We start from the raw sequence: 26,213 nt of genomic DNA on the forward strand, positions 1-26,213 counted from the left end.
TATGCCAGCAAAACTTTTACATGTATATTAGGCCTGAAACAGAGCCTAAGTGTGCCACTTCCAGAGTTTGATGCAAGACTGGTTAGTTCATGCAAGCCTTCGTGGAAGTGGAATAGCTCTGGATGAGTCCTTTATCAAAGATATCCATCTAGATTTGATTCCTTCCAAGACTTGGCCTATAAGTAAGATTAATGTCAGCATAGCTGTGTCAGTCAGGGGTATGAAACTAAACTCCTGACTGGCATAACAATGCTGACAAAACACGCAGTAGAGATGCAGCTATGTCAGTGAAACCGGACTGCTGATGACATGGCTAACGTCATTTGAGGTGGTAGGGTTCCTGCACTGGCAGAAAAACGTATACTACTCCTGCATCTACTTTAATGGGGTATGTGACACAGCTATGCTGGGCTAGGCTCTGCCGTGTAAACATACCCTGAGTAGGGCTGTCAAGCAATTCAAAAAAATAATAGCACGATTAATTACGCTGTTAAACAATAATAGAATACCATTTATTTAAATATTTATGGATGTTTTCCACATTTTCAAATATATTAATTTCAAATTACAACACAGAATACAAAATATATAGTGCTAATTTATATTTATTTTTAATTACAGATATGTGCACTATAAAAAAAAAAGTATTTTTCAATTCACCTAATACAGGTACAGTAGTGCAACCTCTTTATCATGAAAGTTGAACTTACAAATATAGAATTAAGTACAAAAAAAAGCTGCGTTCAAAAATAAAACTCTGTAAAACTTTAGAGCCTACAAGTCCACTCAGTCCTACTTGTTCAGCCATTGCTCAGACAAACAAGTTTGTTTACATTTACAGGAGGTAATGCTGCCTGTTTCTTGTTTACAATGTCACCTGAAAGTGAGAACAGATGTTAGCATGGCACTGTTGTAGCCGGTGTTGCAAGATATTTACATGCCAGATGCGCTAAAGATTCATATGTCCCTTCATGCTTCAACCACCATTTCAGAGAACATGCATCCATGCTGATTATGGGTTCTGCTTGATAACTGTCCAAAGCAATGCAGGGCAGCGCATGTTCATTTTCATCATTTGAGTCAAATGCCACCAGCAGAGGGTTGATTTTCTTTTTTTCTTGGTTTGAGTTCTGTAGTTTCCGTATCAGAGTGTTGCTCGTTTAAGACTGTCCCTCTCAGATTTTGGAAGGCACTTCAGATTCTTAAGCATTGAGTCTAGTGCTGTAGCTATCTTTAGAAATCTCACATTGGTACCTTCTTTGCATTTTGTCAAATCTACAGTGAAAGTGTTCTTAAAATGAACAACATGCTGAGTCGTCATCCAGGACTCCTATAGCATGAAATATATGGCAGAGTGCAGGTAAAACAGAACAGGAGACAACATACAGTTCTCCCCCAAGGAGTTCATTCACAAATTTAGTTAATGCATTATTTTTTTAACGAGCGTCATCAGCATGGATGCATGTCCTCTAGAATGGTGGCCAAAGCATGAACGGGCATATGAATGTTTAGCATATCTGGCATGTAGATACCTTGCAGTACCAGCTACAAAAGTCTTACGTGAATGCCTGTTCTCACTTTCTGGTGACATTGTAAATAAGAAGTGGGCAGCATTATCTCCCATAAATATAAACAAACTTATTTGTCTTAAAGATTGGCCAATTGTTAAGACAAAGTGGACTTGTAGGCTCTAAAGTTTTTTTTGCATTGTTTTGTTTTTGAGTGCAGTTATGTAACCAAAAAAAAATCTACATTTACAACTTGCACTTTCATGACAGATTACACTATAGTACTTGCAAGAGGTGAATTGAAAAATACTTTAAAAATCATTTTTACAGTGCAAATTTTAGCAATCAAAAATAATATAAAGTGAGTAATGTACACTTTGTTTTTTGTGTTATAACTGAAATCAATATATTTTAAAATGTGGGAAAACATCAAAAAATATTTAATAAATTTCAATTGGTATTCCGTTGTTTAACAGTGCGATTAAAAGTCTGCTCCTCCCCCTCCTTCCCAGAAAGTCCTAAGCCTGCTCCGGGGGCGAGGTGGATCGGGGATGGGAAGAGGCGGGTCTGGAGTGGAGTGGGGATGGGAAGAGGTGGGCCTGGAGCATCCCTTGGCAAAGTTGGCTCCTGGGGTAAGCTGCCGCTGCTGCTGCTGTGCAAGTTGCTTCCTAGCGTCCTTGCCTGCATCATTGTCTGTAGCGGGCTGTGCCTGTTTGGGGTAAGCCAGGAGCACCTCCCAACCACAGTACAATACTGTACAGTATATAATGCCTTTTGTCTGGCCCCCAGTTTTTTCTTGGAACCTAACCCCCCGCGTTTACATTAAATCTTATGGAAAAATTGTATTCGTTTAACATCGTTTCACTTAAAGTTGCAGTTTTCAGGAATGTAACTACAACGTTAAGTGAGGAGTTACTGTAATGAAACATGTCTGTTGTGGAAGCACTTTCTAGTTAGACTAGTTTACAGTTCTGAAAACAATCCTAGACTGTAGGATGATGATTTTTAATTTTTTTGATCCAATGTGGCTATATACTCCTAAAGCACTGAGGTAGGAAGTGGCTCCACATCCTGTATGGTTGCTGCAAAGCTTGTACCATGTCAAAGATTTGACAAGAATGCTAGAAAGACATCCCTTTTAGTATACACCTCTACCCCGATGCAACGCGACACGATATAACATGAATTCGGATATAACGTGATAAAGCAGTGCTCCAGGGGGTCGGGGCTGCGCAATCTGGCTGATCAAAGCAAATTTGGTATAACACGGTTTCACCTGTAACGCGGTAAGATTTTTTTTGGCTCCCGAGGACAGTGTTTTATATCGAGGTAGAGGTGTATTTGAAGGTAGATGAACTAGAAGTAAAAGAACCATTGACTAATGGAAAAAAAAAAAAACTTAAGAGGATTAGTTGAGCATATGACTGGTCCTCCTTGTCACCATTCCTGTTAATCAAACACTAACCTTCCTGCACAGAATAGGTGCTCTGAGTAGTGTATTCTCTCATCACTAATTATTCTAGTCTGTTTTTCTAATCATTAAACCTCTTGTTTTTTCTTAAAGCATTCCATAAGTGCTTGCTAAAAGGCTATTCAGCTCTTCTGATTTAAAGAAAAATGTAATTTTTTTATTAAAATGGATTACTGCACAAGAAACTATCTTCTTAAATAAAATCTTGCAGTCCAAGGAGTTACTTTTCATGTTATGGTGCTTGCATTGGCCCAATAGATTGTAACTATTTGAGTTAGCTACACAAACTAAATTTTTTAGTAAAGAGTTTCAGGGTGGATTTGATTTAAATCCCTAGTCAGGAAGACTCAGTTTAATCATGGATTTCTACATAAAAGTGTATTCTTTTGAAAAATATATATTAAGGTTATAACAACCAACAACTCAGATCGATGTAGGTTTCATTTTTAGAAGGTACATGCTATATGTTTTTAAACTGATTTATTTTGAAAACTTTTTAGATTAGTTTTACAGTTATATCAGAAAATGAGTGATTGTTTGGTTATTTCATTTACCAAAGGTAATTGAAGCAGATATTTATGAAGTCATTGAGAGGTTAACCTATTGAACTGGAGATAGTTCATGATGAACTATTTGAAGGATTTTCTTGCCATGCTGTATTAGGAGGAGAACATCACCAGACATGTTTAAATTGTTTTATTTAACTAAAACAACATTGTGTATTCTGGATTTTTTTCTTCAACAGCAAACATATAATATTTTAACAAAACATGCATATGAATTCTTGAATTTAGTTAAGCATTCAAGTTTTTTAAAATCAGGTTTGTTTTTGTTAATGGTTTTTAACTAAAATAGTTAAATGAAATGTTTTAAAAAACACAACAAATCTACTGTCAGCCAGATCAACATGAGAAACTTAAAATATAGGCTTCTGCAGCTAACTCAGTCGTCTTCACCTTCATCTTGCTGTTTTGTGCATAATCTGGAAAAGAAAAACAAGCTTTCCTGCTTTTTCAGGTCCCAAATGATTTCTCAATTTGGAATGAATAAGTCCAAATGAAGAAAATATTCTTTCTACACTGGCAGAAGAAGCTACTGCCGTTAAAACTGAGATTATCACTTCAACAGTCTCTGAATCCAAGTGCTTAACTAACTTCCACCAGTTCTCTGGTGTGACTTTCTTTAAAAAATGATCAGCAAACATCTATTTTTTGAATGGTTCACTCTTAGCCCGCAAGTTTATTTTAGTTGGTATTATGGAGAGATGATTGCTGGATGTCCGTGTCATAGCCAACTCCTCCTCTTCAACAGTTAAAAGTTTGACCCTGGTACTGACTATTGAAAATATTTGCAAAAAATTGAGCTGGAGATAATGCTTGTCCCATTCGGGGTTTTTGTGTGTGTGTGTGTGTATGTGTGTGTGTGCTTGTAATTTAACTGTGTCATTGCATATTTCTCTTTAAGATCTCACTCAGTTCCTTCCAAATTTCAACAGCATCAGCAGTAAAACAGCTATTTCCCTGCATTTTGTTCAAGGCTACAGAAATAGGCTTTAGGGTACTCCGCAGCCCAGTGTTGAGAACTTTGGCTGTGACAGTGCTATCTATTTTTTTCGCAATTTTGTTCACAAACTGTCATCAGATTAGTCCAGTTCTTGATATAGTGCTCAAAACAGCCCACTACTGAGTTCCATTGCAAGTCTCGTGGGAGAGTTAGTTTGGTTCCTCCCACTTTTTTCAGAGCTGCTGCTGCATAGTGGTTATTATGGAAGTATTTTGCAATTTCAACAACATTAACCTTTATTTTTTTAACACTGAAGTCTTTTTGGCTAGGAGGTGCATGAAATGAGCACTGCAACCGTATGTTGTTAGCTTGTTACTCTCTTCAGTCTCTTCTAAATTTCTTCTCATCTTGGATACATTTGCAGCATTATCTGTGACCAAGCTGTGTACTAGACACTTGAGGTTTTTTTCAGTTTGTTATAGCTTTTACTGCTACTTCTTGCAAATATTCTCCTGTGTGTGCATTTCCTGATGTATCAATTATTTCTGTAAGAAAGACATTCCCCCCTTCTGTTGTCACACAGGTAAATACGACAGGATCATTGTGGACATTGCTCCACTCATCAAGATTCAGGTTAACAATTTTACCCTCTAGACCGTTTGCACACTGCTCAATTTCTCTTTCATGCGTTTTATCCAGAAATTTGCCTGCAACATCTACTCTGTTAGGTGGACTTTATCTTGGTCTTAATGACTGAACCATGTTAATGAAGTATGGGCTCTCAGCCCACGTCCAGACTAACCCGCTGTATCGGCGGGTTAAAATCGATTGCTCGGGGATCGATATATCGCGTCTAGTCTGGACGCGATGTATCGATCCCCGAGCACGCTTACATCGATTCCGGAACTCCATCAACCCGAACGGAGTTCCGGAATCGACACGGAGAGCCGTGGATATCGATCCCGCGCCGTCTGGACGGGTGAGTAACTCGATCTTAGAAATTCGACTTCAGCTACGTTATTCACGTAGCTGAAGTTGCGTATCTAAGATCGATTTTCCTCCTGTAGTCTGGACGTGGCCTTAGTCATACGGAAAGGAGAGTGTGTTGCATAAAGAAGCCGGGCAATTTTTTCATCAGTTACTTCTTTTTGTAATCTTCTGGTTCTTATCACAAACTTATCTATAGTTGTTTCTGGATGATGGTGATCTTTTTTTCTTCTTTTTTTACTGTGGCTATGTGACATACATGATGTGACTGAAACACTATCATTGGCAGATAACTCTGAGACTATAAAAAAAAAATGGTGATTTTGAAGGATACAGAATCTTGTATGTTGAGGATGGATTCTCCTAAACAAAATAAGTCAGTGAAGTTATTTAATTATTACCACCATACTGCTCATTTAGTATTACTGATTTTATTCACTGACACTCAGTAGTACTTTAAAGGGGAAATTGTAAAAGGAAGATCTGCCTATTTCAGCTATCTATTTTTTATCACAACTGCATCTAAAACGGTAGTACCATAGAGTAATGACCTATATTTTTTGCTCAAACATGAGAATTCAAGAATAGTCCAGAAGGAAGACAGGCAGTCCTTAAGAAAGAATTATGAAATAAAAAAAGTTTACCAACCTGAAGATCCTGCGTGTTCAGACATGTTCCTTTCATCTTCAACGCAGCTTCCTTCTGAGAAGGAACACTTCTCATGATGATGTTTCATTTGGGCAACCAGGCCTTGCATTTCTTTGTTGCACTGTTTGCATTTTGCACGCATGCCTGACTTACCCACAGGTAGAGTAACTTCATTAAAATATTCCCAGATTGGGTCTCTTTTACGGCCTGCTGCCGTTATAGGTTTTCCGTTCTAGTGAGAGAATGGTATGGTAGATCTCAAATCAATGAAGGCTACACTCAGACCTCAAGACTTCTGGAATATGCTGCTCCAACAGTTTCACCTTTGTTTTTACTGCCTGTCCCTCCCTTCTCACATTTATCTCCAGACTTCTTCTCCTTGTCCAGCTCTATTCCAACCCCAACAATCTTCTAGTCATTGAACTTTTTGAAACTTTGCACTTTTAGAGAGAGGTGTAAGGGATTGACTCTATGTACACAAATGTGCAGAGGGACTGTAGGATTGAGGCCTGTTACTTCTCGCCTCTATATATTTATTTATTTAAAAGCATTTTTGCTGTTAACAAGCATGTTATCTCTGGAGACACAAATCCACAGTTTGAGAACTGCAAAACTAAGCATCTCTGATGGTATCTTGTAGACTGAGCATTGAGTCCCATTGGGTAGATAGAAAGATTAACCTGAATAATCTATACAGAAGCCCCTGGAAGACCATAAAATTTGGTCTCTAATCCATGAACTATTGGAACTCATTTACAAAACTTTTCTTAAACATTACGTGAATATATTGTCTCATACTATAGAATTAGAATTTATAATCCCTGTTACATTATAGTTCAAAGAGATCTCATCATGGATCTTAATTAAAACTATCTTTAGGTTTTTTTTCTGTCAACGTATTTTATAAAAAAAAATTGGATTTCAATAAAAAATCAGAATTTTTATTAAAAAAAAATCATTGATTTTTATCCACCCTGAAGAGTTTTATGTTTGCACATATTATGGTGGTTGGAGGTTGGCATAACATTTAACTGGCAATCTTTACCTAGCCTATGGGAATTTTAAAAGTCTGAGGCACCTTTTAAAAGTATGAGGGAGTTCTCCAGGTGAAGGAGGAGCACATACAGCATCTGTGGGGTAAGTGACTGTCTGCAGTGTGTGTGTTTGTGTTTGGGGGTTAATTGCTGTGTGCTGAGCTTGTGTTTCTCAGTCTGTTTGGTTGTTGTGGTGGTTTGTTTGTTTGAAGGACCGTGTGCTGTAGCTGGCAGTTGGAGGCGGAGCTACAAAGGAAGGTTTGAAAGCTAGAAGCCTCTGGTAATTGGCTGAGCCTTAACCAGTTGGCGGGGCATTCACTCAGGCCAGGGCTTTATAAAGCTGCGCACAAGCGACCAGGGAGCTTAGCGAACAGGAGCTGCTAACAGGGAGTTTTGCAAGGGAGTTCTCCAGGTGAAGGAGGAGCACATACAGCATCTGTGGGCAGAGCAGAGCGGACAGGGAGCTGCAGATGGGAATTTGAGAGAGTTTGACAGAGAGAGGCTTACAAGGGTGAGGAGGACCCGCAACACCTGTGGCAGCACTGCTTCTGTCTCCTCCACCTGCGCCTGTAGCCAGACAGAGCACCAAAGCATGGATGCTTTTACCCAGATTCTGGTGTGGGCTTGCAAAGACTGTAACTTGCAATTTCCACTTACTGATATCCAGGCTGGGGGTGGCATCCAATGTAAAAGGTACCTACTGGTGGAATCTCCCAGGCAGCAGGTGGGAGAGCTACAGGAGGAGGTGGCTAGGCTGAGGAACATCCGTATCCATGAGCAATTCCTGGACAGTATCCATGTGGAGACAGCTGACGTAGCTGTCCCAGTTCACAGGACTACTGACACACCAGTGGAGGAGGAGATGGCTCAGGGTGGACACTGGCAGCTGGTTACTTCTGGCAGCAGGCAGTGCTCCACCCCTGCTGCGAACCCTCCTGCTGTGGTAATAGATAACCGTTATGCTCTCCTTGATACAGGAGAGAAGGAATCACCCCCAACAGTTAAGGAGGCAAAGCCTCGTACCCCTAAGGCTGGGAGGTCTGCTGCCACCACTGATAATAAGAAACGTAGGGTAGTGGTGGTTGGAGACTCTCTGCTGAGGGGGACGGAGACACCCATCTGTCGCCCTGACCGTTCATCCTGGGAGGTATGCTGCCTGCCAGGGGCCCGTATCCAAGATGTTACAGAGGCATTGTCGAGGATTATCCGGCCTTCTGACTACTATCCCATGCTACTCATCCATGTGGGCACAAATGATACTGTGAGGTGTGACACTGAGCAGATCAAGAGTGACTACAGGGCTCTGGGAGTACAGGTTAAGGAGTTTGGAGCGCAGGTGGTATTCTCTTCGATTCTTCCTGTTGAAGGTAGGGGCCCGAGCAGAGACAGATGCATCGTGGAGCTGAATTCCTGGCTATGAGGATGATGTCGCCAGGAGGGCTTTGGCTTCCTCGACCACGGGATGCTATTCAAGGAAGAACTGCTAGGCACAGATGGCGTTCACCTTTTGAGGAGGGGAAAGGCCTTATTTGCGCACAGACTGGCTAACCTAGTAAGGAGGGCTTTAAACTAGGTTCGACGGGGACAGGTGAGCAAACCCCACAGGTAAGTGGGGAACAAGACCTGGAAGATGAGTTGGAAACAGGAGGGAGCACGAGCTATAATGGCAGAGAGAAAGGAAAGTCAGGGCAAAGCTGGGAGGCAAGATCAAACCAGTATCTTAGATGCCTATATACAAATGCAAGAAGTATGGGTAATAAGCAGGAAGAACTGGAAGTGCTAATAAATAAATACAACTATGACATTGTTGGCATTACTGAAACTTGGTGGGATAATACACACGACTGGAATGTTGGTGTGGATCGGTATAGTTTGCTCAGGAAGGACAGACAGGGGAAAAAGGGAGGAAGTGTTGCCTTATATATTAAAAATGTACACACTTGGACTGAGGTGGAGATGGACATAGGAGATGGAAGTGTTGAGAGTCTCTGGGTTAGGCTAAAAGGGGTAAAAAACGTGGGTGATGTCCTGCTGGGAGTCTACTACAGGCCACCTAATCAGGTAGAAGAGGTGGATGAGGCTTTTTTCAAACAACTAACAAAATCATCCAAAGCCCAAGATTTGGTGGTGATGGGGGACTTCAACTATCCAGATATATGTTGGGAAAATAACACCGTGGGGCACAGACTATCCAATACGTTCCTGGACTGCATTGCAGACAACTTTTTATTTCAGAAAGTTGAAAAAGCTACTGGGGGGAAGCTGTTCTAGACTTGATTTTAACAAATAGGGAGGAACTCGTTGAGAATTTGAAAGTAGAAGAAAGCTTGGGTGAAAGTGATCATGAAATCGTAGTTTGCAATTCTAAGGAAGGGTAGAAGGGAGTACAGCAAAATAGAGACAATGGATTTCAGGAAGGCGGATTTTGGTAAGCTCAGAGAGCTGATAGGTAAGGTCCCATGGGAATCAAGACTGAGCGGAAAAACAAATAAGGAGAGTTGGCAGTTTTTCAAAGGGACGCTATTAAGGGCCCAAAAGCAAGCTATTCCGATGGTTAGGAAAGATAGAAAATGTGGCAAAAGACCACCTTGGCTTAACCACGAGATCTTGGGTGACCTACAAAATAAAAAGGTGTCATATAAAAAATGGAAACTAGGTCAGATCACAAAGGACGAATATAGGCAAATAACACAGGAATGCAGAGGCAAGATTAGAAAGGCAAAGGCACAAAATGAGCTCAAACTCGCTATGGGAATAAAGGGAAACAAGAAGACTTTTTGTCAATACATTAGAAGCAAGAGGAAAACCAAGGACAGGGTAGGCCCACTGCTCAGTGAGGACGGGGAAACAGTAATGGGAGACTTGGAAATGGCAGAGATGCTTAATGACTTCTTTGTTTCGGTCTCCACTGAGAAGTCTGAAGGAATGTCTAATATAGTGAATGCTTACGGGAAGAGGGTAGGTTTAGAAGATAAAATAAAAAAAGAGCAAGTAAAAAATCACTTAGAAAAGTGAGATGCCTGCAAGTCACCAGGGCCTGATGAAATGCATCCTAGAATACTCAAGAAGTTAATAGAGGAGGTATCTGAGCCTCTAGCTATTATCTTTGGGAAATCATGGGAGACAGGGGAGATTCCAGAAGACTGGAAGGGGGCAAATATAGTGCCCATCTATAAAAAGGGAAATAAAAACAACCGAGGAAACTACAGACCAGTTAGTTTAACTTCTGTGCCAGGGAAGATAATGGAGCAAGTAATTAAAGAAATCATCTGCAAACACTTGGAAAGTGGTAAGGTGATAGGGAATAGCCAGCATGGATTTGTAAAGAACAAATCGTGTCAAACCAATCTGATAGCATTCTTTGATAGGGTAACGAGCCTTGTGGATAAGGGAGAAGCGGTGGATGTGATATACCTAGACTTCAGTAAGGCATTTGATACGGTCTCGCATGATATTCTTATAGATAAACTAGGAAAGTACAATTTAGATGGGGCTACTATAAGGTGGGTGCATAACTGGCTGGATAACCGTACTCAGAGAGTAGTTGTTAATGGCTCCCAATCCTGCTGGAAAGGTATAACAAGTGGGGTTCCGCAAGGGTCTGTTTGGGACCGGCTCTGTTGAATATCTTCATCAACGATTTAGATGTTGGCATAGAAAGTACGCTTATTAAGTTTGCGGACGATACCAAACTGGGAGGGATTGCAACTGCTTTGGAGGACAGGGTCAAAATTCAAAATGATCTGGACAAATTGGAGAAGTGATCTGAGGTAAACAGGATGAAGTTCAATAAAGATAAATGCAAAGTGCTCCACTTAGGAAGGAACAATCAGTTTCACACATACAGAATGGGAAGAGTGTGTCTAGGAAGGAGTATGGCAGAAAGAGATCTAGGGGTCATAGTAGACCCCAAGCTTAATATGAGTCAACAGTGTGATACTGTTGCAAAAAAAGCAAACGTGATTCTGGGATGCATTAACAGGTGTGTTGTAAACAAGACACGAGAAGTCATTCTTCCGCTTTACTCTGCGCTGGTTAGGCCTCAACTGGAGTATTGTGTCCAGTTCTGGGCACCGTCTTTCAAGAAAGATGTGGAGAAATTGGAGAGGGTCCAGAGAAGAGCAACAAGAATGATTACAGGTCTTGAGAACATGACCTATGAAGGAAGGCTGAAGGAATTGGGTTTGTTTAGTTTGGAAAAGAGAAGGCTGAGAGGTGACATGATAGCAGTTTTCAGGTATCTAAAAGGGTGTCATCAGGAGGAGGGAGAAAACTTGTTCACCTTAGCCTCCAATGATAGAACAAGAAGCAATGGGCTTAAACTGCAGCAAGGGAGATTTAGGTTGGACATTAGGAAAAAGTTCCTAACTGTCAGGGTAGTTAAACACTGGAATAGATTGCCTAGGGAAGTTGTGGAATCTCCATCTCTGGAGATTCTTAAGAGTAGGTTAGATAAATGTCTATTGGGGATGGTCTAGACAGTATTTGGTCTTGCCATGAGGGCAGGGGACTGGACTCGATGACCTTTCGAGGTCCCTTCCGGTCCTTGAGTCTATGAGTTTTATAGCTTGAGCAGTGTGCAAGAGGAATAACACTTGTAGGTAGGGATGTAAATAGGTATGCAGCGCCCCCACATTTTATGCGGGGCCCCGCACCTGGGGTTCTGGCCCCACGCTGGGTTTAGTTATTGGAAACCAGTAAGTCTGCTTATTGGTTAACAGATTAAACTTTTACATCCCTACTTATAGGCTGAGTGGCTGTCCCTCCCTGTCAGTCTCTGTGGGAGGCCGTGCCGCCTCGCTGTCTTGTACCTGTAAAGGTGAGCTCAAAGGGGGGAATTAGCTACACCTAGTGCTCCGGTCCTCCGGCCAGGCAGAACAGTAAGGCAGTCTAATGTGCCCCATGCGCTCGGTCAGGGCAGGGCCTGAAAACAATGGGTAGGCTCTGGCTTGAAAGCAGTGCGTAGGCTCTGGCCTGCAATCAGGTGGGATGGCTAAGCAATCTGAGCCCCAGGTAAGGATGAGCATCACTAAAGTCTAGAGGTTCAGGTAGGAGTGCCCAAGGAGCACAGGCCTCCTGGCCTAAGGAGTGGGAGTACTGCCACTCCAGGGGTGGTGTGGCAGAAGGGGGACACGGGTCCTCCCAACTCTACCATGTCCCAGCCCAAGGCCTTAACAGTGGCAGAGTGGTCTACCACTGGGTCAACGGGGATCCACCAACAGCACACTGACCTTGGATCAGGCCAGCTCCTAACCAGGCTGTTGTCTGGTTTCCCTGGGCTTCTTCCTACTCTCCCCCTTTTATGTGCCTGTGTCTTTTGTCTTGGGGGCTTTGACCAGGCTGCAGGTGGCAGCTCCTTGGCATCTCAGTCAGCCAGCAGCCCCAGGGAGATCCAGCCAGTCCTACAGCAGCAGCTCGGCAACTCCTCAGTGTCTTGATTGGCCAGCGGTCCTGAGAGCTCTTGCCACTTCTCAGGAGGTTGACCCAGCAGCTCTTCTGTAGGCTCCAGCAGTAGGCAGGGTGCGTCCATCTCCTGTGGTTGCTCCACTCCAGCTGAGCTGCAGGGCCTGCCTTTTGTATGTCTCCTCCTGTCCCGCCCTTCCGTTTTGGAGATGAGGGGCAGACATAGCTCTCCTGGTTTGGCCCATAAGAGGTGTGTTGTGATCCCTCCCTGTCACTCTCTGCGGGAGGCCATGCCTCCTTGCTACAGCACTATTGAAATAATAAGGTAGTTTAAACTGGGAGAGGTTTGCTGGTGTAGCGATGTCTGCAAATCTCCTGCTGTAGATTCAGTTTATAATGGCAAAAGCACTTTTATGCCAGCACATCTACATTAGCTCATTTCACAAAAAAAATCACACTCCCTAACAGACATTGCTAAAAGTTTCTAATGTAGCCCTGGCCTAAAGAGACTTTCTGCCTAGAAGTTTGGAACTACCTCCAATATGAATGTATTTGGTTTAACTATTAGACCTTTAGCTACTTTTAAAAAGTTTTCTATGAGCTTCAAAAGTGTAGGTGGGTGGGGAATGATTGTTTCTATGATTTTTGATATCATTATTAAGCCCCAGATCCACATTGCATTGTTAATGCAGTTGCTCTAAAACAAGGCTGAAAAATCTAATTGAGAAAACTACAAACCCTTAAACAGTTTTGAAAAGTATTGGAGTAGACAGATTAGAGGTTTACTAATAAGAAATGAAACATCTCACCTTTATTACTCATTAAAGGGGGACAGCTTGAAATCTTCTCTTTCAAAAAACGAGTTGAAGTAGTCTTGGGTCCTAAACTTGCCTCTGAGTCTCCTTGCCAATTTTATAGTCTTATGATCATGTTTTAAAATATGTTCTCTGTTAATATGCAAGATAATTACAGAAAGAGGAGAAACTGGCAAGACAGGGGAAACAAACTGAGTGTGCAAAATGCTGTCTAATGGACTAAGTAAACATTGAAAAAAAATCTGTAATCTTTCATTTGTTTTGGGAACTATTGTAGCAAAAAAAGTTTTTAAAAAAATCAGCCCATGTAACTTTTTAAATCCATGAAGATTATCTCTCCAACACAGGATAAAGGCATAATGTGGGGCAATGTGGGAAGCTTGTTGTGTTTTCATATGCATCAGCTCTGTTTTGAGGATTTTTGCTTCTATTTCTGTCAGAACCTTTAAGGACTAAATTCACTTCGTAAGAAAAGTTGTGCCTGTTACAGGTAGGTAGCTCATCATTACAAACCTTTAAACAAGCATTCAGTTTAATCTATTAAAAACCATCCAGGTGCCCTCCATAACACCAGTTTTATAACACTCTATATCAAGGGCTAAGTAGAAATGTATTTACAGCGCTTCCCTCTCCCTGGGTCCTGCCATTTAGCACTGTGGCTTACCCCTGACAATGGAGCCTGAGCAGGAAAATGTATGTAAGACGTAAATACCAAGAAATGGGAGACTTTACCAATAGGGTTTCAGGCATTTTTAAACTATGGTCTCCTCTGACTTAATCTCTTCCTCCTATTGTCTTCCTTCCTTTCCCTCACCTCCCACAAACTGTCAGGCCTGCAGTAGTTTATATCACACAAATTAAGAGAACAGATTTAGGGGCAGGTCACTACAGCTGGGATCTATGCTCTGAGATCGATCCACCAGCGGTCAATATAGTGCAGGGCTGCCCAGAGGATTAAGGGGGCCTGGGGCAAAGCAATTTCAGGGGTCCCTTCCATAAAAAAAAAGTGGCAATACTATATTCTTGTGGGGGCCCCTGTGGGGCCCAAGGCAAATTGCCCCACTTGCTGCGCTTCTCCACCCCCCCTTCCGGCAGCCCTGGGAAAAATAAACATTTAAAAACGTTCCGCATCTCAGCACAAACCCAGTTTTGAGAGAGCTTCTTTTCAGGTCACCTTTATGGGGTATCGCTGGTTCTCAGCATCAGCTAGTGCTAAAAGGCACTAAAACTCATTAAAAGGGTTGGACAGATATTTTCTGTCAACTTTTTTTGGATCGAAAAGTAGGAGGTTTTTAAAAAGCAGAAAAAAATCATGACAATGTCTGCTTTCCTTCAAAATTTGTTGTGTTTTTTAATTGAAAAGCTGAAATTAGTCTGCCAAAACCTGAATATGGTTTGGGGTTTCAGAAGTGTGTGGCCAAATATTTGCTGCTAGCTGTGTTTGTTTAAAGAAACAATTAAAGAAAAAATCTGCTTAAAAAAAATCCAAAACTTTTGAACCACCTCAACTTGTGACCAAATGCCTAAGCCCATCCAGTCAGATTTTTCCAGGTTTCTGATACTTTGCTGGCTTCCTTGGCTCATATCTGTCTCAATAACTTTGGGTTCATTTAGCTTAGAACATAAGAATGGCCATACTAGATCAGACCAAAGGTCCATCCCACCCTGTATCCTGTCTACTGACAGTGGCCAATGCCAAGTGCCCCAGAGGGAGTGAACCTAACAGGCAATGATCAAGTGATCTTTCTCCTGCCATCCATCTCCACCTTCTGACAGAGGCTAGGGACACCATTCCTTACCCATCCTGGCTTATAGCCATTAAAGGACTATATAAAGCACTAGTGGGACCTTACCTGGAATACTGTGTGCAGTTCTGGTCTCCCATGTTTAAGAAGGATGAATTCAAACTGGAACAGGTTCAGAGACGGGCTACTAGGATGATCCGAGGAATGGAAAACCTGTCATATGAAAGGAGACTCAAAGAGCTTGGCTAATTTAGTCTAGTCAAAAGAAGGCTGAGGGGGGATATGATTGCTCTTTATAAATATATCAGAGGGATTAATATTAGGGAGGGAGAGGAATTATTTAAGCTTAGTACCAATGTAGACACAAGAACAAATGGGTATAAACTGGACACTAGGAAGTTTAGACTTGATTTAAGACAAAGGTTTCTAACCATTAGAGGAGTGAAGTTCTGGAACAGCCTTCCAAGGGGAGTAATGGGGGCAAAAGACATATCTGGCTTTAAGAATAAGCTTGATAGGTTTATGGAAGGGATGGTATGATGGGATAGCTTAATTTTGGCAATTGATCATTGATTATCAGCGGATAAGTATGCCATGTGGGCGGTGATGGGATGTTGGATGGGATGGGATCTGAGTTACTGCAGAGAATTCTTTTCTGAGTGCTGGCTCATGAGTCTTGCCCACGTGCTCAGGCTTTAGCTGATCGCCATATTTGGGGTCGGGAAGGAATTTTCCTCCAGGGCAGATTGGCAGAGGCCCTGGAGGTTTTTCGCCTTCCCCTGCAGCGTGGGGCATGGGTCACTTGCTGGTGGATTCTCTGCAGCTTGAGGTCTTCAAACCACAATTTGAGGACTTCAGTAACTCGAACATAGGTTAGGGGTTTGTTATAGAAGTGGATGGGTAGGGTTCTGTGGCCTGCTTTGTGCAGGAGGTCAGATCAGATGATCACATTGGTCCCTTCTGACCTTAAAGTCTATGAGACTTAACCTCGGTGAATATATCTGTTTCCTAGAGACTGGCTCCACGGGGTCCCTCGCAAACTGGAGACGGTTACTGTGGGTTTGTCTTTAGTATAGCTTATGTACCCACTTCGTTGGATGCATGAATTCACCCACGAAAGCTCATGCTCCAATACGTCTGTTAGTCTGTAAGGTGCCACCGGACCCTTTACTGCTTTTACAAATATATAAAAGTGTTTTTAATGTAAGGGTGGGGGGGTCACACTCAGAGGTTTGCTATGTGAAAGGGGTCACCAGTACAAAAGTTTGAGAACCATTGAATTAACCCCTCTGGAGCCTCAGGGAATGCAGGGGAGGTGGGGTCGGGAAGGAGATAGGTGGTGTAGGATATTGCTCTTCTCATGTGATCCCTCCCTCACAGAAAAGATAACAGCTTGGCTCTTTGTGTTAAATAGCTGTCTGCAAGCCTCAAACTGCTGAATGAGCTTTAGAGTGGGGAAGGCTGTGCCTCCCTGAACAGCCTGGCCCTGCCCCCTATCTGACACCCATCCACTTCCTGCCCCCCAACTGCCCCCCCTCAAAATCCCTGATCCATCTTGCTCCTTGTCCCCTCACTGTTCCCCCCCGAGACCCTCTCCCCAACCACCCCCCCCGAGTGCCCTGACACCTATTCCCCCCAAGTCCTGATAGACCCCCTGGAATGCCCATGATCCAACCCCCCCCTTCCCTGTCTCCTGACCGACCCCCCAGAACCTCTGCCCTCTCCCTGTCCCCTGACTGGCCCTGGGACTCCCTGCCCCTTATCCAACCCCACCAGCCCCAGCACCCTGCCATGCTGCTTACCCCACCTTCCACCTCTCCCAGAGCCTAACCGCGTCCAGAAGCGGCCCTCGACAGCACCACAGGATCCTGGGCTCCAGTGGAGCCTAAGTTCCCACCGGTTGGCCTTCCCCCTTTCCACACGGCTCCGAGTGGGGAGGAGCTCAGGCCCCACTAGAGCCACACTGCTTTAGCTCTGTCCAGGGCCGCTCCTGGGTTACTCCCACCTTTCCCTTTTCTCAGAGCCTCAGCGCGCCGCGTCCAAGAGCTGCCCTGGCCCCTGGACAGCACTGCAGCGGCATGGCTCTGGCGGGACTGGAGCTCGCAGACCTGCCCCCTTACCATGTGGCTCTGAGTGGGGCGGAGCTCAGGCCCCACCTGAGCCAGGTGGCTTTAGCTCTGTCCAGGGCTGCTCCTGGATGTGGCATGCTAAGGTGCCAGGGGATGGGAGAAGGTGGAGGCGGGGCTGGGGCTGGAGAATTCTCACGGGGGCCCCTGTGGGGCCCGGGGTCTGGGGCAAATTGCCCCACTTCCCCCTCCCCCCCCGGGCGGCCCTGATGTAGTGGGTCTAGTAAAGACCCACCAAATTGACTGCAGATTGTTCTCCAGTCGACTCCTGTACCCTACCGCTGACGAGAAGAGTAAGGTAAGTGGATGGGAGATTTTCTCCTGTCTACTCCCCACGTTGTAGACCTTGTGGTAACTCAACCTAAGGTACATTGACTCCAGCTACATTATTCACGTAGCTGGAGTTGCATGGCTTAGGTTGACTTACCGCGGTAATGTAGACATAGCCGGAGAGCATCTTTTGGGACATAACTATTTTATAATCTACCCTGCTGCTTTAATGGCATCTGGATATTTTGAGCAAGTCTTTTGGGTTGTCCGTTATATTTGGTAGGGTTTCAAGTGAAATCTTTGCTTTACAGAATGGCCTGTATATTCATTCTGCATTTGTTCTGAGAATAATCTTGTTGGTTTTTTTAAAACAATTTCTGCAGTTTGGTTTGCAGGATCCATAGTTTATTCAGTCTGAAAATTCTTTTTTATTCAGAACTCCAGAAAACAACATTTCAAGTACATTGGCATTACTCTAAGAAGGTGGTTTTCAAACTTGTTAGGCTGCATACCCCTTTCCAAATATTGTAGTTTACTGCATACCCACATCTGACATAGTGTCATAATATACCTGTGATTAGATTGCCAAGTCTTACTAAATAAAATGTATTGTCCACCATTACTGGATTTTTCTCATGTACCCCCTGATGAGAGCTCTTGTACCCCGAGGGGTATATGTACCCCAGTTTGAAAACCACTGCTTAAGAATAAGTGGACTCTTTCTGAATAAAATGTATTTCGTGGCTAATTTATCACCTTGTTCAGGAAAAGGTAGGATGTGTTTTGTGCAGTTTGTAGGGAACAAGTCCTCTCAGTATCTCGACTGCTATGGAGAGTAGGTTTTTATGAACACATCCGTAAAGTATTAATAGAAATAGTAATTTAAGTTGCTGATTACTACAGCCATAAGGTTAGAAATACTTTTTTTAAATGTGATTTTCTAGTAATAGCTTAATACTGCACTTAAATCAAATGTGGGTAACCAAAACAAAAAACAAAACCCAACATTCTCTATGCATTGTAAATTTGAATTAAATACAGATTTTCTGATATGGAGCTTCTCTGTTAAATTGACAGGAAATTCTTTTGTGGTTTTTTATTACAAGATGAAAGTTCAAATGTAAGAAAAACTTAAATTTGTTCATAGTATAAAAGAAAAGATGCAATACTTTCTGGGCCACAAGTGGTGTCAGTGGAGGACATGAAGCCCTTATGTCAACAGTAGACCAAATGTATGAGTGTGTGGCTGTTAATAGATTCCATGTTCATGTGCATTTTAAAGGCTTACACGTATGCTGGCAATGGTGATACTTCTGCTGTGATTATGCTGAGAGTTTGCTGATGTGTTTAGCTAATATTGTTTCTTCCAACTTTTGTTTTTTTTTCCTGTTCGCAGATGTTTGTAGTCCCTACTGTAGGAGAAGGGGGCAAACCAGTTAAAAATAGGAAACAAAAAGTATAGCAGCAAGGATGGATGAACAAGCCCTTCTAGGGCTAAACCCAAATGCTGATGCAGACTTCAGGCAAAGGGTAAGTTTGTTTTCCTCCATATTAGGTATGGCAGCCAGTTACTATGCAACTGACTAATACCCTTTTGATTTGTGTGATTATTTAGATAACTGAAGTAAAGGGAATGTAATGGGAATCTATAATTGTATTGTCATTATGTATACATGCAAGATGCAGTTCTTCATTTTACATATATATACTGTTTTACCATTTACTATATATATACTGTCATGCTAAGCATGGCTTTACTCACTGTAATTCATCCTTGTTACATCTTTTCATTCAGTAGATTACACTTAAAACTCGTTGTTTCTATTGAACACTTATGAGGTAGATTGTGGCATATGTACTATTAGTGTGTAGTTTAAACTAGTTACATAACAACACTCTTCAAGAATATGGTTCAGTATTAATCAGAATTTAAATATAAATTCCATTTCTCTGACTCCTTTTTCAGTATTCAATAGAAAACCACCTTCTTAGAGTAATGCCAATGTACTTGAAATGTTGTTTTCTGGAGTTCTGAATAAAAAAGAATTTTCAGACTGAATAAACTATGAATCCTGCAAACCAAACTGCAGAAATTGTTTTAAAAAAACCAACAAGATTATTCTCAGAACAAATGCAGAATGAATATACAGGCCATTCTGTAAAGCAAAGATTTCACTTGAAACCCTACCAAATATAACGGACAACCCAAAAAGACTCCAATACTTCAGTATTCAAATTTACAATGCATAGAGAATGTTGGGTTTTGTTTTTTGTTTTGGTTACCCACATTTGATTTAAGTGCAGTATTAATTTTAATTGTTGTACGCATTATCTTAAGTTATATTGTTTAAACTTTAGTACATTTTTAAATACAGCCATGTGTGGCGCTCAACACAAACTTAAAACCTTCTTTTACAGCACCTTTAACCTTAAAATCAACAAATACTGGGTCACGTAACATTTTTATTAAGCTGCAGCTCATTTCTCCCTGACCACTATAAGATGTGTTGCTTTGGCGCTCCTAGCTGGTAGGAAAAGCCATTGTAGTATGACAGGTTTCAAAGCCTATTGGACAGTTCAAGAGATGTTATCCAAAGTGTGTGCATGGGTGTGATTGTGCAGCTTTCCAAATCCTAGGAGCATGATGTAGTAAAATCTCATTCTGTGGTCAAATTAGTTATAGAAAGGTAAGGGAGCTGTCAGTTGATTTGTAAACATCTATGGAATAATAACTTCAGTGGTGTCATCCTCTGTGATATGGCAGGGGGCACTCACTCCTCTCCTTTCACCAAAGGCTCCCAGCTCCAGGCCCTCTGGTAGAAATTTTGGTAAGTGTTGTCAGAAGTGGATCAAGTTTAGTATCATTTGAAAGCCCTTTCTCCCACAAACACAATGGTATCAAACATGACAAACCTAGAACAATTATTTAGCTTTGTATTTGAGAAAATATTTAAAAATTATTTTTTTGTAATTATACTTTAACACAGGGATACATTGCTTACATAAAAAAACACTGATCTTTGGTAATACTAGGGAAGTTAGACTTGACATGTAGTACTGAACATTGATGGCATGCAAAATAAATATAGTGTCAGCCTTCTTTCGGGAACTACGAAGAAACTCCACTGAACGATGTGAGGCAGCAGCTTCATTACACTATGTCGCAGTGAAATTCTTTGAGCAATTGTTCACATGCTGTAATTTTTTCCTGCAAGGTATGTAGTTAACTTCTCTTTTGTGTGAGTACAAGACAGGAGTTTCTTCATTGTGACATAGGAGATATTCATGGAGTCAGTTATTTTGTATTGAACAGGTGTAATACCATGGAGTTTCTCCTTTCTGATAAATTTTTAATTGTCTTCAGCATATGTGTCACACGCAAGGTAGACATCATCATAGGTCTAGTATTTTCTCTGGAGTCTCATAATGCAGTGTTTGGACAAATCTCGGCAGGTGTTAAGTTCCTGGTTTGTCTAGAGCCTGTACCTCAGCCATATCATCTATCATTGCTATGCTGAAAGGTCATTGAGAGCATACATAGAATGCACGGAACTGATCTTGCAAGTCCTGTACCCTTTGGGAAGTGACTTCACACATCAGTATGCTTTTCAAAGAAGACATGTAGGCAGCATTTTTGAAGGTCATCAAGTGTTCAGATGTATGCTTCTATAGCAGTTGCAGCTTTCTCCGTACTAGAATTTGGTTCACAGTATTGTTGCTGTACAATATCCCCCAGATCTCAAGGATACTAAGCCAATTGCAGGTATCTCCGCAAAGAATGTGTAGTTTGCCAGGACATAGAATCCACCCTTCAGAGATCATTATGAGACACTGTTAGCCATTGAACAGGCCTGTAAAGGCCCATGTCTAGTGTCACAACACATTTTGATTTAGTTCTTCAGATGTATTTGTTCACATGTTCAAGGTGTGTAAGGAATGTTAACTGAATTGTGGGATCAGTGAGGCTAGCAAGTATGATTGGCAGGAGGAGCATACATGGGTTGTGCACTCTGGCATCCTGTGTAGTGGCAAGTTAAAGGTTGGCTGTCTTAGAATGTACCTTTCTGCTGAAATGGTGGTTTGTCCTGGATGTTGGAATCATTTCAGGGTATGTCTTCTATCTCTTCAGCTAAAGCTATACTCTGATTTTTCACTTCTGGAGTGCATCCCACTTTTGCACAATAATCAAGTGAGGTCAGGGTTAGTGAAAGTAGAAAGCTCTTTTATAGATGATTTAACTGCTGCTTCATTGAAAACTGGACTTCTTGGCTTCAGAATTTTTGGACCTAGATAGGAGACGGAGTCATGAGGTCAGGAACCTCCTTACAGGAGCAGTTCTTTTGCTGGTCCTGACAATACTTGAGGGGGACTAGTCCCCATTAATATGCTCCTGATAGCAGACCATAACAAATTCTTGCTAAGAGATAACTGCTTCACATAGTTTTTCACCTTTGACTTACTGCAGAAGTAAGTGTTGTTTTCAAAATGAATGCCATGGGACCTAGAATAAGGCAAATCTTGGTCACAGCTGGCACTTGTTCTGGCATTTTCAACTTTTCCTAGTGCCCAATTCACTTTCTCTCCAATCTTGCCAAATTCAGGTTGAGTGCACTTCCTATAGCATAAACACAACGCTCTGCGGCACCTTTATAAGTCCTCTGCAGTGGCATTCTCCAAAGATTCGGCTGCTAGCTGGTGGTATTAGAATCCTAAAGATGCCTAAAAATGGTCAAAACCAAAGTAAAAACAAGGAGCTTTAATAAAATACTTTGGGATTATAATTATTGTGTTATGTAACTATGTGCATACCATTTGCAGATGGATTCCCATGATTTCTGGATGGATGCTGGCATCTTAACCAGCCTCGTTACAACTTTTGGCATAATAAACAAAGCTGATGATCAGTACCAGTAAACAGATTTCTTGCTGATGATGTCAGATCATCTTGACGCATTCCTTCCATTTATAATAATCTATAACAATAAAACAATCAGTTATCATGTTCTGAACATTAACTGAAAACTGTCAGATGAGGGCCACAGTTTAATTTTGTGAGGGCTGCATGTTTGATGTGACATGGTTAAACTACAAATAAAAATACAGTAATGACTTTTTTAAAAAAACATTTTCTTGATTATATATCTACATAATTGTTCTGTGTTTGTCATGTTTGGTATATGTTTGTGGGAGAAGGGGCTTTTGAATGATACTCAATTTGGGCCATTTCTGACAACACAGTATTACCAAAATTTCCATCAGCCAGAGGACTTGGAGCTGGGGGAGTGGGCAGCAAATCCCCTTGCCCGACACTACAGGGTGACCCAAGGCAATTTATGATTATGGGGCTTTTATGAATCAAATGATGCCTCCCTTACCTTTCGATCGTGAACTTGCTTGGAATTACACATGCTTTACCTGGTGCTTGGCAATTATAAGTCAAATGTTTTGGGATAATTGCAGGCTTTGGCCTATTTTGAACAGCTGAAGATTTCCCAAGATGCTTGGCAAGTCTGTGCAGAAGCATTAGCCCAAAGGATATATAGGTAATAAACTATTTTTATGGATTTATAGTTATTCTCAAAAGTATACTGAACACTGTGCTTCTCTATGGCTTTTTTGGTTGCTAATCAGATTGCATAAATGGGATTGATTTATAATAAATCTGTTTTAACATGTGCAAATGACTACTTTTTTTACAGTGTTTTTGTAACTGACCCTTTGTCATCGATTTATAACTCTCCTGTAACTGGCTCCATGCTGAAGTTACACATAATGTAAGATTTCCACCTAAAAGCCAACTTTTTATTAAAGTTGGCCCAAATTATTTGGCAGTGTGACATAGCTGTTTTTAAAACACACACAATGAGTTAGTGTCTGTGCTTTTCTATAATCAAGGCTGCATTTTTTTAATGGGGAAAATGCCATTTTATGGCTCAAAATGGCAATTTTCATAGGGAAATTAAATCTTCATATGCAGATTTTTGTGCCAAATTCAGCCAAACAATGCTTTGAAGCATTAGCAATGCTTCATTATGTACTTTGAGAAACAAAATTTCCACTTCTTAGCTTTTTGGAGTTTTACATTGAAAAATTCCAAGGCTTACTGAAGGCTACAGCAAGCTAGTGGTAACTGGGTTTAAAATAAGGTGTTGCCTCCCACTCGTGTGCTGAGAATAGGCCATACTGTTTCTTATGAAATTATTAGTGCACCCTTAGTATGTAGCAGCAGATATGTATATATATTTTAACTAAACACCTCTGTGTTAGATTTTAAATAATGAATTAATATATTCGCAGAACTGAAGTTAGGGCTTAATAAATGTCTGGTTATGATGAAATAGCTTATGGTGGCTTACTACTTCTGTACACCACTTTTAGTAACTTCCAGTGGTCTGAAGCATAGAAGAGCAACAGATGGCCGAAAAAAGATCCTTCAGAGGGTACCCGTAAAGATAAATATAGTCAAAATACTTAATTATATACCACAATTAACCAGTTTGAGGGGCATTCAACATATTACTTTAAAACTTGTTGGGTGTTTTTGTTTGATGTCTAGACACAAACTGAATGCCAGATCTTGCTCAGTAGGATTGCTTAACATGCTTTGTGTAGTTGACTTTCTCATCCCACTGAATTCTGCTAGACTGAGGGCAAGATACAGCAAATCCTGTGGTATATGTTACACTCTTAAAAATCCTTTGCCAATGACACAACTTTGTGAGATAGATAAAGTAACTTTGAAAAGCTGCATTAAATGGCATTTAACTTATCACTGTAGAATGGTTAGTGCCAGGTTCTGTGGCTGAAGTATCATTAGCTTGCTAGACATTTCATCAGAGTTTGGATGTTGAAACTAGAAAAGAAAAAGTTGTTTTAAGTTGTATTAAATATCCTTGGATTGGCTATTTTGGATGTTAATCACATCTTTAAATTTGCTTGCTTTTTGTAATTGCCATTCTTCTTTAACTTCAAAGTGCTGTACAAAAAATAAATTTGTTTAGAACCTTAACATTACTTTAAAGTATGATTTTGCAATTATTTTCTTCTAAAAGTAACTTTTATCCTACTGCATAAAATGTTGAAGAGTTAACCTCTGCAATAATAAGGGGCAAAACACTTTAGGAATATTAATTTTGTTTTTGGTATTCTGCTTCTGCAGCACTCCCTTTTCTCACCACCTTGAATGAAAAAGCATGTCTGGAAATACTCTTTTGCTGCAGCAGACCTGCTGATGACCTGGCCAGTTTGAGTTCTAATCTATCAATGTTTAATTTCTTGTATGAACACAAGTTTTGAACTTTAATGTCATGCTAAAATCTTTCTCATGGTATTTGCCATTTGGGAGAATACTTGTTACACTGTAAATTACCTGAAATTCAGTAACTCAAGAATAAAACATGAGAGGGATTGGAGTGTTTGCTCTGTCTCTAGTACATAGTGTATCATGAGAGGAGTAGAGCCTTTTTTTGCCCAAGATGGAATAGCTTGATACTATACCCTGAAATGCCTTACTGGGATTAAAAATGTGATTTTTTTTAATTAAAAAAAAAAAAAGTTAAAACTAAACTGTGTTCTTGGTGTCTTTAATTTTTTTGTCAAGAAAAATATGTTATATTGGCATGAGATAACTATATTGTCCCATGTTCAGTGATGATTTTTAGCTTTAAATTATTTCTGTTACTGTGGAACGTATTGGAGTTTTGAGACTGTCATTTGTTTTAAAGTTGTCTTGGCTATCATTGCAACCCTTCTCCAGTTTTAACGGCCAGCTACAACTTTCCTTTAATGGGTCACTTACAGTGATGGTACACCAAACTTTTCAGAATTTATTTATTAAAATAGTTGAGTTGGTTTCCTCCTCTAAATCACTTTGTAATAAGTGAAATTAAATAGTAGGTGAAGTACAATTGAAAGCTGAAGCCAGGCTAGTCGTGATTGTTTATAAACCATCCCAACCATTACTTTCAATAGTGCCTCAGCTGAAGCCTCAAGTGGATACCTCAAGTGGATGTCATTGTGATGGGTTTAAAAATTTTTTGCTGCAAGGAGCTGGAATTAGACGCTTACGTTTTTGCAGCATAATATAAAACAAAACAAAAAAGCTTTAAATCCTGCATCAAATTCTGTAAGTGAAGCACCTCTTGACTGTGTGCTTTAGTTAAAATATAGCAATTGAATAAACTAGGCAATGTAACAAATGAGTTGTTAAAAAGGAAAAAAAAAATCAAAACTAGTTATATGTTTGTGTATTTGTAATGACTGTGCTCATTTTCCTGACTGGTCAAGTACTCTGAAATGTTTGCAGCAGATGGAACAGATTTTCTTCTCTATAGTAGAGCAGTTCTTCATCACAAGAATTGATAACTGATTGCACAGTTCCAGGAATGTATTCTTCCTGAAGAAATGGGCTGCAATATTTCCATTGTGTTGATTGTACTTTTTTTCTTCTTCTAATTCCAGTGATGATCACATCAAGTTCTTCTGCTTTCAAGTTATAGAACATCAAATTAAATTCAAGTGAGAAATGCTTTTCTTCTTATAGTAATATTGTTCTATACACTTGTTTTCCCACTCACATTCTGTGCAAACAAATTAAAAGCTTTATCAGTAACATTCAAAATATTTTTACTTAAAGTAGACAGTAGAAACTTGGTTATTCAAACTTTTAGCCATTTTTCAGTTAGTTATTTTGGTGCTTTACTG

The 26,213-nt window shown here is 40.9% G+C and overlaps 1 protein-coding gene across 2 annotated transcripts in view; it reads left to right on the forward strand.

The window, feature by feature from the left end:
* Positions 1-26,213, forward strand: part of XPOT (exportin for tRNA) — a 90,020-nt gene that overhangs the window by 4,829 nt on the left and 58,978 nt on the right. For both annotated transcript variants that reach the window (XM_050923400.1, XM_050923407.1), the window contains exons 2-4: positions 18,907-19,040; positions 22,971-23,053; positions 25,971-26,027. In XM_050923400.1, the coding sequence (XP_050779357.1) occupies positions 18,981-19,040; positions 22,971-23,053; positions 25,971-26,027 (200 nt within the window). In that variant the 5' untranslated portion in view covers positions 18,907-18,980. The remainder of the gene's footprint in view (positions 1-18,906; positions 19,041-22,970; positions 23,054-25,970; positions 26,028-26,213) is intronic.

Source organism: Gopherus flavomarginatus, chromosome 1, assembly GCF_025201925.1.
Source record: "Gopherus flavomarginatus isolate rGopFla2 chromosome 1, rGopFla2.mat.asm, whole genome shotgun sequence".
In the NCBI taxonomy this organism is placed as follows: Eukaryota; Metazoa; Chordata; order Testudines; family Testudinidae; genus Gopherus; species Gopherus flavomarginatus.